The sequence below is a fragment of the Centruroides sculpturatus genome, unplaced genomic scaffold (assembly GCF_000671375.1).
Source record: "Centruroides sculpturatus isolate CEXI.00-Female unplaced genomic scaffold, Cexi_2.0 scaffold2, whole genome shotgun sequence".
Lineage (NCBI taxonomy): Eukaryota > Metazoa > Arthropoda > Arachnida > Scorpiones > Buthidae > Centruroides > Centruroides sculpturatus.
In genome coordinates, this window is record NW_019384369.1 from 988810 (window position 1) to 1004143 (window position 15334).

The 15334-nt window shown below is 30.5% G+C and overlaps 1 protein-coding gene across 1 annotated transcript in view; it reads left to right on the top strand.

Moving 5' to 3' along the window:
* Positions 1 to 15334, top strand: part of LOC111613887 (exosome complex component RRP40-like) — a 73149-nt gene that overhangs the window by 49220 nt on the left and 8595 nt on the right. The window contains exons 2-3 of the mRNA XM_023355245.1: positions 6373 to 6522; positions 10290 to 10441. Coding sequence (XP_023211013.1) covers positions 6373 to 6522; positions 10290 to 10441 — 302 coding nt within the window. The remainder of the gene's footprint in view (positions 1 to 6372; positions 6523 to 10289; positions 10442 to 15334) is intronic.

Genomic DNA, 15334 nt, shown 5'->3' on the forward strand with positions numbered 1-15334 from the left:
TAAATATCTAACATTAACCAAGCCATATTTATATAATAAACTAAAACATTTAATAAACCAAAAATATCAAAAGTATGCAAATGAATGGATAACAAATCGTACTTAAATCTAAATCTAAATAACTAACTTAAACCTGTCAGCCACCCCTGCTCTAATAAATGTCATAGAGATGAATAGCAAGAATTTACAAATCAGCATTATTTTTGATGAGTATGCAAGAATATTTTATTATAAAAACCCATAATTATGTTATATATTATATACAGTATTATCAAGTCTTACTTTTGTTTGAAAATCAGTTACAGAAACTGTTGATAAATAAGAAATGCATATTTTTATTTCCTTTTTGATAAATCATAATTAAAGTTTATAAAATCTGAACTCCAGTTTTCAATATCACATTAAATGGGTGCTCAATATTAACAATTCACATTTTTTTATTCAGTTGGGACGCTTACTACAAGGCGCGTTTCAGGCTCCTGCCCTTCCTCAGCCAACTAAACAATAAAATCAAACATAAGAAGAGGATACACATAAGTACGCGAATTATAATCCGACAATACACAAGAGAAGTATACGCACGTAAATGTAACATATTCAAAAAACATACCTTGAAGTTCTTTCATAAGCATCCCAACTGAATAAAAAGATGAAAAATTTGCCTAGTGTTTGAAAATTGTCACTACATTGTGTCTGTGTAAGCAACAAAATATAAAACTCGGTTTCATTGGAATAAAAACAATTCACATATTAAACATTCAATCATGGATTAAAGGTTATTGAGATATCATTATATTTTCTCTCTCATTTTGAGAAGTATGTAATCGTACTCATCATTGTAGCATAACATTGCCTCTGATTTAAAATTGAGGTAGTACAGTACATGAAGTGATTAAACTTTTATAAAACTTAGTGCAAGCATGTTGTCATTGGGGAGGCAAAACTATTTATCTCTTTGCTTACTTGTGGTACAAGCTCCATTTTTTTTTTGTGTGAATGATGACTTCTGATTTGTTAACTTGACAAATTTAAGAAGTACAACAATTGAATAAAAGGACAAGAAGCTTTGAACATACACAGGATCTTCTGAATTTGCTCAAACCAATGTATTATTTAAAAAGTTTTTATACAAGGGAAAGCTTTGAGCTTTTCCTCATATAAAATTTTTTTTAAATAATGCTGCTAAATTGCACATATGACATTTTGCCCATATACACATCTAACCTTTTAGTTATAACTATTTGAAAGTATCTCCATGTATGTGTAAGGGTTTTCAAAGGATGTATGATATTTTGCTGGTCATGCATTGTCCAATAGTAGTTTTATCATGCCAATAAAGTGATTTGTACAGACTTGGCACTTATGACCTTTTGCCTCTCAGTGACTATATATATAGCATCTTCCATAAATACTACCATTTTAAATGTTTACTGTAATTATGTTAATTATTACTGAGAAATACAGTCGACCCCCATAACACGGTAGATATGTTCCAGTTTTTATGAATCCATTTTCTATGAGTCCAGCCAATCACAGCCCGGCATGTATGCAGTTTACAGACTATGGCTGTTTGAAAGGTTTCTTCCATAAAATTAATTGATTCTAGACTAATTCGACACAACATTTCCAAAATATGTATAATTTTTTGGGAATAATCCGTATAAACTATGCTGTAAACAAAAAATTGTAGGATTACTTACCAAGCGTGCACCGTTCGACTACGCCATTGCTTAAGCTTGTTTTTGTCATGGAGCTTGTCATCGAATGGTGCTCACGGGCTTCCTGATAAATTATTTTTTTTTTTGCAAAAAATTCGCTGAACTTTGGAGACATCATTAATATAAATATAATTTTTATGGACGTTAAATAAATGGTTTTTAGTAGGTCTGCTGCTCATTTAAACTCAACGGTTTGTGCAATATCCGCTATTGGTCTAGATTCGACCAATCCTGTCATGACACAAGTTGGCGATGACGTTTTACCAAATTATACAAGTTTTTCTTTTAGCATGTTTGTACAAATACTGTCGCAATTTTTTCGCCATGATATAGGAATCCCAACTATAGGAACCCGTGTTATAGGGGAGTCGACTGTATATGATATACATTAATCAATAGAGAAACTGTTCAAGTTTCATCTCCTTTCTTCATTCAAATGTCTTGTTGTCATCTTTTATCTCTAGGAAATGCCATAAATGAAAATGGAATCTTTGCAATAGAAAGAGTATTATATACAGTAATACTCCAAATTACATAACACATGACTTGCTGAAATTTGCAGTTATGTAAAATGTAAATTTTAAAAATTAGAAAAAATCTGAATAGAGTAACATGTAATTTTACAAATAATTATTCTATTTCAAACATTCATTCATTCTCTCTCTCCCCCACCTTTCTTTTGCACTGTACTGATTTATTTATTACTTTACTGTATTGCTCTGCTAATCCTTTACTTTTCAGTCTAATTGTAAGCAAGTATGCAAACATACCAGGCTACCAGGCACTCTTTCTCGTAAACAATTCTTTTATACAAAAAAGTAATTAATAATATATGTATATATATAATAATATAGTATATATAATAAATACAGTATTAAGTTATTAATTACATNCAAATGAACTGTATAGAATTTTATGACTTTTTAAAGCGTGAACCAGTGCTATTAAAAAAAATTAATTCTACTGAAAAGTATCAAAATTAATGTTATTTGAATTTTTACAATGTTTATGTATGTATAATAAATGTTATAAGATTTTTTTATTTTCTTCAATATGTCCTTTATTTTCCCCCAAAAAATATGGTCACCGTATTTATGAGTCATAAAGTTGTCTTTATCATGAAAATTAATTAACTAAGGATTTTTTTTGCCCTGCCAGGGTGTGGCCGAGTTATCCGGAGTGCCGGGTTATCGAGGCTCTACTGTATTCACTAAAATGCTGATTGTTGCAAAATTTGTGTACATCTGTGCATATGTGCGCATACCAACTCTGGAGCTTTTATAAACATTGTGGCTTACAAGCTGAAAGGCTGATACATCTTCACACATTGATTCAAATAGTCTTTTTATTTTTATAGTGTACTAGCTTACCCATCGCGCATTGCTGCGATTTCAGAAGAAAGGAAATAAGGACTCGTTATGATAAAATTCAATTTACATTTTATCATTTTTATTGAAACTTATTATTATTATTCATTTTCATTGGGAAAACATTTCAAAGTGTCATTTCAATTCTATTTGTGTATTGGAGTGCTTGTGGATATACGATATTTTTTGTCTTTCCATCTGGTGTGTACACGAATAAATCAGAAGGTTTTCCAATGCATTAGTTGGCCACATACAGTTATCTATGTAAGAAGCACAGATTATCCAAATTTAGCCCACACACTTGCAGTGATTGTCAGAAGTGCGATTTTCCCCGTTTTTATATATTTTTTTAATCCTTTATAATTTTAATTATTTAATTGCTCCTTCCTCTCTTCCTTGGCATGTTGTGAAATTTCTGATAGTTGGATAATAAACCATTTTATTGTAATTTGTCTTTTTAAATTATTTTGAATTGATATTAAAACTTGGAAAAGGGTATCCCTAGATTGGTAAAATAGGCAAATTTCCTCCTACAACTTCTGTTGTTGTTTGGGATACAGTTAAGGTTTTAACAAAGTTTGAGCGAATACGTAATTAGCAAAAAAAAAGTTGAAATAAAGCGATTAAACAAAAATTATTACAAATATCGTAAATAACAGTAAATCACAAATGCATATATAGAGATATTTTTGGAGGGGGGAAATGGTCTTCACAATTTGAAATTGATTGAACACACAGTGAAATGCTTGTATACACTCGTGCCATCTATCGTAGGATAAATGTACTACGCCAGAAACCTTCGTGGGAGTGTATTAAAAAACTTCCCAAAGCTTCATGGCAATCAGATAAATGGTGTGGTAATGCATGAAGGACAAACACACAGACATACATTCATTTTTATATATATATAGATTTGTAAAATTGTGAGTTTTTGTCTTGGTAAATTTAACTTTCATATTAACAAAACATTTTAAAATCAGCTGTAATTTATTTAAAAATTATGATGTGTTGCTAATCCAAAAACATTGTGAAAAATTGGTATAAGATGTAATTTATACTGTCATTTATTTAGTAGTTTTTACTGAAGTGCAAATTCTTTATGGATAATGTCTTAATGTCTTTATATATTTCTGACTTTTCTAAGAATTGTCTGAAATCCTCTCATTTACTGACAGTTTCTGAAAGGATAATAAATGAAGAAATTACCATAGAAATTAATAAAATATATAGCAGCATGTTTATACATAAATAAATATTAATAAATATAATTCTAAAATAAAATATTCTCAGATCAATTTTTTTGAGTAAAACACTCTTTCTTCACTGACTTCAAGTAAATTGTGACAAGACAGTTAACAATCAAAAAAGGAAAACATTTACAGTGGAACCGCTCATAACGAGCAAAACAAATTGTAAAAAAATGACTCGCTTAATGAGTGATGAGGAGAGGAGAAGTCCCAGATTGTGCACATGCTGCATCAGTCTGTGTATAGCACTCATTCTGCTTGTATCTTAGTGTTGCTTCTGATCACAAATTTTTCCAAACTTGTGTTCAGACATATCACATATAAACATCAACAATCATAGCCCATTATATAACAAATATATAATAAACACATCAAACAATTTGCCAAATTCTTGGGCTATGTAAAAGCTATAATTGAATATTAGAAATTAATTAATTTGACTAGAGGTAGGCAGTTATGCTGCCATCTTGTATTAAATTTTAGAAATGTTAAAATTAAAAATTGACTAGTGGTAACTGCTTACCGCTAGTCAAATTAATTAATTTTTAATATTTAATTATAGCCTTTACATAGCCCAAAAATTTGGCATATCGTTTGGCTGTTTGAGACATTTTTTTTATTTTTTTTGTTTTCTGCAAATCAAATTTGCATTCCAGGTTGGTTAGGTAGGTTAGGTTAAAATTATACAATATGCATTGTTAAAGAGCATAAATCATCTTCACATTTTCTTCTAGCATGGTATTCCATGCTAGAAGAAAATGTGATGATGATTTATGCTCTTTAACAATGCATATTGTATAATTTTCTTTAAGTAAACGTTATACATAAAATATTTGATTTTTTTTTTTTTTTTGGCATGGAACGCATTATAGAATTTTGCATTAATTTATATGGGAGAAATTGTTTCGCTTAATGNGACCTCTCTCAAACTCACTTAACTGAGTGTAAGGCTGTCGAATGCGTCGTAGAGGCATGTCTGTCACTCAATGAAGTCAAAACCATGAATAAAAGTGCAGAAAATATGCACAAGTCGTCACAGCGTGCACCTTTATACCAGGCAGCAAAAACATTTTTTCCCCTCTGGTGGCGATATAACACAAAAACCTACTCTCAAAAGCTAATCATTTACATATCTAGCTAAGATGATGCAACATATCAATTTTTATTAAAATCCAACAAGTCCTTCATGGTGTGTTATTTTTTTTGTCGTCCAGTGTATTCATTGTATGATCTTCTGGATTTGTTTCGTCAAATGATAAAAGACAAAAACTAAATAGCAGAATAGTTCCATTAGTTTAAATTTAGTAAGAGAGTGTGATTTGGAAATTTTGATGACCAGTTGAACTATAGAAACTAATACACTATATATAACAGCCTATGAGAGCAACCATGGTCCCATAACTTGTTACATTACATTGCTTGCACTCCCTTTAAAAAGGCTTTTAAACACACATTTAGGTTATATGCATGAAAATGTAGTAACTACCATAATTATCTTATATATATATAAAAATTTTGTATGAATGTTATATATCAACGGTTCCCAACCTTTTTCGGGTGGCGACCCCCTTTTTATAAAAGTCAAGTGACCCACGACCCTGAAAAATTTCATCTGGATAGTTGTACTGATGAATCTTCCTTAATTGTTACTTAATTTTAAACATATCAAAAAGTATCTGCTACTATCATCATTATAAGTACAGTACTGTGGCTCTACTATCTATTTGGCTGGCAACAGTTGTGGAAATAAATATTAAAATTGATTAAAATGCTGACATAACATAGATTAATTTCTTTTTATAACAAACATTTGCAAGTCAAAAACTCACATTTAAAAAAAAATTAAATCTGTCCCTATTTAATAAGTTTAAGTGCAAAAAGAGTACATATTTTCTGCATCCTGCAGAAAAGAGCATTGTAATGTTATATATGAGTTCATGAAATTAATACTCTTTAACTTTAAATTAAGCATTTAAAATACAATACTAATTAACTAAGTAACTTAATTTTACATGAATTAATTTTTCAATATCATTTTAGTATATACCAGCCAGAGGCGAAGCCGTTATAGGCATCGTTATTTCTAAAGGTAGCGAGAGTGTCAGAGTCGACCTGGGAAGCAGTGAACCAGCCACACTGTCTCTGTTTTCCTTCGAGGGTGTGTCAAGAAGAAATCTGCCAATTGTTCAGGTATGTTAAATGTCTGTATTAGTCAAAAAGACCCAATTTGTTTTGTGTATAAAATATAATTTAGAGTTGAAACATGCACTTGATTACACAAGATCTTTTTACCTCTAAACAAGAAAATAAATGTATTTGCTTATTAGATAATATAATTTCTTTGCATAAAGAGAATTCTTTAAGAAATACTACAGAAATTTATTAGTTGTCAAGTTGAATTTTGGCTATATTAAGTCTTAAAGGAAAACTTTGATCTTTAAATGGAAGTATTGTAAACTAAAGCAATTTCTCAAAGAAGTTGTGCTCAAATTATAATTGATTTTAAATATATTTTAATATAAAGCATTTGTTCATATTATTCAATGAATTTCTTTTTTATTTTTGTTNATGAAATTATTCAAACTTTAAGACACCATTAAAAATAAATATTGCATTATAGTGAAAATTTTGTTTTAGTTTACTGCATAAGTTAGTGACCCCACAGAAAACCCGTCGCGACCCATAGGTTGGGAACCCGTGTTATATATTAAAATGAAATTGAGAACATTTACTTGAAATGACATGACATAACATTTTTACTCTTAGATTCATTACTCTTAGCCATTTCCAAAAATCTGTATTTCTTGTGGATGAATGCATTAAAAATGCTTTATTTTGTTTAATGTATTGAAAATTTTGGTTCTTATTAATTCCACAAATCCTATCTTCAAAATTATGTTTTGCACTTTTGTTCCATGTTAATTGAGAACACTCTTTAAATCCAGAGGGTCAGCAATCTATGTACTGTGACTCTGGAGCCTACTACTTGTCCAAAAACAAATTTTCTTCTATTTCCATCATTCTTTCATCCATAACAATTATTGTATAAGGAACTGTAACAAATGCAACACATTTAATTCTATTTGCTTGTGATTAATGAAAAAATTGGTGTGTGTTAAAGTTTATTCATGTTATCAATAACACAAGTAATAATTCTTAGAAATTAAATTAAAGATCTTATATTTTATGATTTTAAATAACCTAATCTGTTCTACTTATTATTTCAATGTGTAATACTTTTACTTGAATTTTATAAAATTAGATACAGGTTTTGCTGACTCCTGTTTTAGACTTATGATTCATAACTCAATAAATTGTATAGAACTAGAATATTGTTTGCTGAAGATAAAAGTAATATGGATTGTAAATTAAGATATCGCTTGTGTTAGAAATATTTTCATCAGTGATGTTATAGTAATATATACTCTTTAAACTTTTATAATTGTCATAAGAGTAATTCTAAATAATTAAAAAGGAATTTTTAATAAAAATTTATTTACTATAGAGAATAAATAATTAAATTTTAAATCAAGTTCTGTTAAAGAGTATTTTTAATGAATAATTTCAGTCATATCTTTCCACCTTTTCTGAAAACTCTTGATCTTACGAGCATAGAATGACTGGAGAGTTTCTTAAAAAGAAAGTCTCAAGTGTTGAATATTGCCATTGAACTCTATGTTAGCAATATCATTCTGAAAGATGCAAAATAGATGGTAGTCAGTTGACATCAAATCTAGACTGTAAGGTGGATGAAACAGACTGGCCAACTTCTCTATGTCATCTTTGCATTATGTACTGACACACTATTGTGCAGTATCAGACTTTGTCAATTTTTGCACGAAGTTCTTTGATCTTGATGTTTAAGCAATCCAGTTGTTCACAGTACAGTTCTTTCATGACAGTGATGTTGGTTGGAAGCAGCCTCATGATGATGATGATGATGCTAATCTGCATATCAACCCCTTGACATTTACAACAGTAGGTTGACCTTTGTTCATCCAAGAACACTTTAACAAGTATTTTGCAGATGAGATCATGACCTTCATTTTGTTCTGGCAACTTTTGAAGCGATGAAAGAACACATTCACATGCTATTACTTTATTGGAAATAGAACCATCAGTATGTGATGAAATGCCCTTTGGTCACTCTACTTGCATACCTACATTGAATATTCTAGAAAAAATTGATATGTCTAAATTTCATCTTTGTCAATGTATTTATATTTCTATCAGTTTATAATGTTCTTAGGCTTTCCTCAGGCACCAAAATTATCTGGAATAGCTCTGTAGTAGTACATTTTTAAAAACTTTGTACATAATAACTATAATAATCCTGGGCTAATTTGAAGATTTAAGACTATACAAATAATGAGTCCTTATTCCTATTTACATCCTTTTTAATTTCAACCCAGGAATCACAAACAGTAGGAGACTTGAAGTAAAACTTCTAAAAACAGACAAATACTATCAAAAAATTCACATAATTAAAAATGATCTTGACGTTGACCCTTTTTTGTAGGCTACGACATCTATAAACATTAAAAATCAAATTCTTCATGAAGCATCCATGTTATATAATTGCATTTATAAAACCTTACTGTGCAATAAATACAGTGGGTGATCGTTATCCGAACTGTTCGTTAACCAAAGACTTTCACAAAAGATTTTTATATTTGGACAACGAACACTTCACAGAACATACAGAAAAAGAAGTGACATAAAATAGCGAATACCGATTGGTCTTCCCTTGTCTCCAGGCGACAATTCAAAACTTTTTGGAGCTATGGATATGTCAACATCAATGCTCAACCCAATACCAATCGGATTGTATTCCTATGAATTTTGAAACTCTCCCTTGTAATTCCAGCTTTTTGTTTACCTTTCTGACAAATAATTTTTTATAGTCTTGGCGAGACTTTCAGGTGGGTACTCATTAAGTTTTGCGTCAGTTTTTATTTACGAAAGGAGAGAGTTTAACTGCCCCATTCATTAACGTTTTAATATCAAATTTCATCTGGACCTTGCTTTTAAATAATTTTTTGTGCATTAGTTGATTTCTGTTTTCTGAATTTTTGTACTTTTCTGAACTTATTATTTAAAAAAGAAACTGATAATATTATGGAGCATAAAAAGAGTGGAGTGTCAAGAACTGTGCTCACTGTAGAAACCAATCAAGATATAATAGCCAAGATAGAGAGTGGGCAGATGCCTGATGTTGCTAGGCAGTATGGCTTGAACAGGTCTACAATAAACACAATCTTAGCTATGAAAGATATATCAAGAAGGCTCAAGCAATTAAAGATCTTTTGAGGAAGTGGGAGGATGTCAGAACAATGGGCATCCAAATGGCATCCAAACCAAGTTGCGGTTAATAGGCTTGGAGATCTCTACAATTAAAATGCTATTAATTACTTCTGAAAAATCCTGAAGAAGAGAGAAAAGCAATCGACATTAGACAGATTCTTTAACCCCCACAAACAGGAAAAAAACATGACTAATAAAAATGCAAGAATGTGTATATATGTATTTTTATTATTACATATACTTTCTTACTACGTTTATTTATATATATTTTATTTTTTGGAGTCTCTAGAACGAATTAATCAAATTCCCATAAAAACCTATGGTAAATCAATAATTGGTTAATGAACAATTTGGATAGCAAACAAACTCTTGGAACAGATTATGTTCATTAACTGATTACCCACTGTATTGAATGGATTTAAGTGTGTCAAGAAAATCTGTTTGGTTGTCATAGACAGACATTCTTTTCTGAAAAAGTTGACAGTCAGCATTAAGATACTGTACATCTTATATTTGAGTAAATGTGGTATTTCAGTCTTTTACAGAATTTTCAATTTAAATAATTAACTGTTGAATCTTAACTCAATAAACAAAAATTATGATTTATATTTTAAGATTCAAGATTGTCAAATTGACAGAAATCTTTCTTTCAGGTCGGAGATGTTGTCTATGCAAAAGTTTTGGTGGCAAACAAAGACATGGAGCCTGAAATAATTTGCATAGACAGCCATGGAAAGAAGGCGGGACTTGGCGTGCTGCCCAACCGGGGATTTGTCTTTACTGTTTCTTTGGATGTAGTCAGAAAGTGAGTATTGTAATTTTGATCCTTTTATATCAGTTAAACTTTCATTTACATATTCAGTTGGTAGACATTTTAACACACAAAATCAACATTCAGATAGATGCTTTTTTCATTTGTAATAATGTTTTATAAATTCTAATTCCTGTCCAGTCTCACTATGATAAAATAAAAATTTTACACACTAAAGTGACTTTTTTCAGACACTTGGCAGATTATTCATCTCTTTATTCAGTTGGGATGCTAGTTACAAGTCGCTTTTCAGGCATTAGCCCCTGTTCAGCCAACTAAAGATTAAAATTAAATATGAGAAAATTTACATATATCTACAGAATGTTTTATTTGCGTATGTATAACACATTTAAAAAAAAATACCTTAAAATTACAGATTACAAACATACAGACGGTGTACATAATGGACTGCATCATATTCCATAGATTGAGTGAAGAATGAACAGATTGACAAGTCTCAAACCTGACTATCTTTGATTTTATATAAATAATGTTCAAATAAATAAACTGAATTTATAAAATCAAAGACCGTCAAATTTGAAAGTCCTATTGTCAAGCAGTCATGTTTGAGACTTGTAGGTATTAAGGTATTTTTTTTAAAATGTGTTATACATACGCGAATAAAACATTCTGTAGATATATGTAAATTTTCTCATATTTAATTTTAATGTTTAGTTGGCTGAAGAGGGGCTAATGCTTGAAATGTGACTTGTAACTAGCATCCCAACTGAATAAAGAGATGAATAATCTGCCAAGTGTTTGAAAAAGTCACTTTAATGTGTCCATATAAAGCAAAGTAAACTACAACATGGTTTCATCAGAATCAAAATAAAAATTACCCCAGCATAATGAAGGTGAAAGTTTTGGTTAACACATACAAAATGTTTTTCAGCTGTATTCATGAACCCCCCCATTTCTCAATGCTTTGACATTTAAGGATCCTCCAAAACACTCTTTAAAATGTGTATGTGTGTGTGTCTGTGTTGGCATCTATTTTGTATTATATTTCTCAGGATTGGCATCTATTTTGTATTATATTTCTCAGGATTATTTTTGTATGTGGGAAATTGATGACCTTTTAATTACCAAAATAAATTTTGGTAATTAAAAGCAAGGGGATCAGACTTCTCTTTTGAAAATTTATAAGGAAGTAATTTTCTCTTTCTTAAATTTATCTTGTAGTATAATTGAAAATTATCAGATATCTTTTCTGATTCAGTGCTGGGAAAGTTAAGCATGAGTCATTGCCAGCTTTTTAACTATAAATACAAAAAAAATAGTTTATTAGAATATTTGATAATTTTGTGATTAGTTTTCTCCGGAAGATAATTTTGAATGTTTAAAAATTCTATTTTTACTTCAAGTTCATAATGTCTTTCATCAGAGTACAAAAAAAAGTTAATCCATATACTAGAAGCAAATAGCATTAATAAAGGAGATTTTAGTTAAATGAGATATAACTTAGTGTCCAAAAAAAATTTAAAAAATTCTGAATGTAATTTTAACAATTCAAATTCCATCCAGATTTATACTTAACATCAGAAATTTATTTTTTTCTCCATATATGGCAATACATTTTTCTGAAACTTATTTCTTTACAGTTAATGCTTGTATTCCAAGTGAAGTAAGCTCTGTGAAAAATCAAAAGATTAAATTATTAGTAGCAAGTAAAATTTTCAGTAGACAGGACTGTTTATTTTTAATTGGAGAGAGTCAGATATAACTATAGCTGTGTATGCTGGCTGTTCAGAATTTTTGTTATATGAAAATAGCCATTGTTTCTAATGGATAGCAATAATTTTTAATAAGTTCTAAACCAAACAGAATTTTTGTTTAACATAACTTTGTCCAATCAAGTCAAATGTGCCATTTGAAATTTCACAAGTATGCATATATGTCCAAGATAAGAAAAGGAAGTTAATTAGCTGAATTCAGCTAAAGAGTTTTGTTTTTAACTTTCCCTTAAAGGGAAATTTGTATAGTAAAATAAGTGAAACAACTTTAACTTGAGAGATAAAAGTAATTTTGTTTCCAGATACATAGGAAGAAGAAATTTTAACAGTTTTAGTGCTTTGAGCCTTAAGTTTCATGAAGCTGGCTCAAGATAATAGCTTTAGGCATGCCAATGATACTAAAGCTGTTGACAATGAGTCCTGTCTGCTAGTGTCTCCCTCATTGCAATGCATAAGCAGTGGTGGTAAAATTCAGCTTTGCTGTACACTTATCTTTGTTGCACTGCTAAATTATCCTTCTATTTGTATAGAGGTTTTAAGACTGAAACCAGAAGTATTCTGATATATTTTGAATAATTTTTTTCATAGTCAATGAAATATGCATGTACTGTACATCTTGGTTTTTGAACCAGAGAATATCTTGCAATACACCAAACTGAGTGCATTCCCATCTTATCTTTTGGTATATAATTATCAGAAGCTCTTTAAGGCATGTAATATTAGGCTGATTGTTCAATATTCTCTGCAGCAAATGGCATTTGGTTTCTTTGGGAGATCAATAAAGGTGGCATGATTGAAGATGTAAATATCTTCTATGCTCTTCTCCCCATATCCTTGAGAGATTCAGCATGGATAGTCCTCTCTACTGGTTTTTCCCAATTTGATCAGTGTTGCTGGTCCCTCCATTATAGGATGCCCAGCAGGTGCATTATCTTTCCATTCATCATGGAATAGATCTTTGAAGTACAGCTCCTATATCTATAGTTTTTTTTATATCCATAACCAGTTTACCAACTTCACTGACACACTTTTTACTAGTCATACCATTTTTTATGGAGGTTGAATTTGTTGTGTTTTTTTTTCCAGTTTGTCTATTTTCTTATATTTTCTGTTTAGCTCTTATGGACAAGATCTAGGAAAAGGAGTTGTTCTAGGAAAAGGAGTTGTTTCAGTTATTTTTTGATAGCCTTTGAATCTTTCAATACCATTTGGGTGGAGATTCAGGTTTTTTTTGAGTGCACTCATCAATAGTGGTCAGACTAATAAGACCCTTGAGTCTTTTGTTAATAGAATATAATTGATTTCACAGTTATGAACACATGTATGTACATTCTCGTAGCAAAATTGAAGGAGTCTGTCATCTCTCAAGCCATATTCTCCTGTAATGTCCATTTTCACTGCCTTTTCCCACTTCTGAACAACTTCAGTAGGAATTCTATTTTTTCATAGAAATTGTCCATGGTAACATGGACTAACTAGTCATGTTACCATGCAGACATCATAACAGACTAACAGACTAACTAGACATCATACATAAACCTGCATAAAATTGACATTAACTGGAGCATTACCATCATAATTCTGTTAGGGTGTGGGATAAAATTTGTCACATGTCACGTGGAGTCTGTGACTGTAGTGATATTTGACCTACTCTTCCCCTCAGTTATGATCCTGTCGGTCCTGTGTGTCCATATCCAATCCCTTTACAAGCAGTCATAAAATTAATATACAAGGGTAGACAAAGGATTGTAAAAAGGGTAGACAGAGGGAAAAGTGTGGAAGAGTCAAAAGGACGGTAGAGTTAGTGAGGAGAAGTGGTGGAGTTTGAAAGTGGGCAAGGAAGGATAAGAAGAGTCTTGAGTTTCTACCATAAACTTTAAATCACACTTGATTTTTTTTTTCTATTTTTGTTAAGACATTTGACTATTTCAATTCGGTATGACAAATTGGCAGGAGGGAATCCGTTAGTCACTGTAGAGAATCCTATCTGAATTGTCAGGTATGTTTAGGATAGTTTTGGCTGAATTTGCCAGCTTTGGAACTTGGAATGTACAGAGCCTGCTGGGGAATGAGGGGCATTGGTTCCTCTTGTGCCAGTTTGCAGCTTTTAGCCATGAAAATGTTAAAGACAAATAAATTGTGGTGACAAAAAAACCATTAGCTCTGCTTTGTTGTTGGAGTCAGGTTCATCCGTGACCTCTGTTTCCAGACTTGATTTTGCTTTGAGCTTATCTGAAATTTTAACATACCATTTGTATTAACCTGTGATGTCTGGTAATTGATGCCACATGCTTAACAGTCAAGTTCTCTAAAAAAAAAAAAAAAAACTGGATTTTCCAGATGGACAAAACTTCTTATTAACTTACTCTGTCCAGGTAAAAGTTGCAAACTATTAAAAAATGTACATGTAGATGAATTGCAAACATTTTTAACAATTAATGGTCCTGTTTAACAGGTTTCTGATGTTTATTAAAAACTTGCCTAAAAAGATATCTTTGTAAAATGTATTAGATTAAGAAATAATAATGAAACAAAAAAATTTACTTTGTCTCTCTATATTTTTAAAGAAAATTAATTTATAATTTTCTTTAAAAATATAGAGAGACAAAGTAAATAAAAAATAACAATTTGTAATTACTTTTTCTTAAGACAATAATATTACTAATATAAAATGGAAAATATTTGGGTTATTTTTATCACTCACAGAGAAAAATATACATAAAATTAAATGCTAAACTAAGAAGAATTTCAATAGTTCAGTATAACTAAAAGTAGGAAATAAAATGTTTTTATACTAAAATGTAAAAAAAAAATTCTTTAGCTTCCACAGCATTTTTGGTATTATGAGACCAAAAATATTGTGAAAGCTAAAGAAATTTTTTCACAAGTTCTGTTGATGTGTAATGACTTGCTCATAGCAACTGATCTTGATCATCTAATTTCACAGTGCTAACACATTTTCGTTGTCAACAGACAACAATATCACCACTTGCATTATTTTCTTGGTCTTCCAGATCATTATTTACACTATCAGCTCCACCATCCACACTCAATCTTTGCTAAAATGAACAATACAAAAGTCAGCATCAAGGTCATGAGAGGTCTTAACTGGTAGAACATTCTTTGCTCTACCACATTTTCGTTCCAGCAAGCC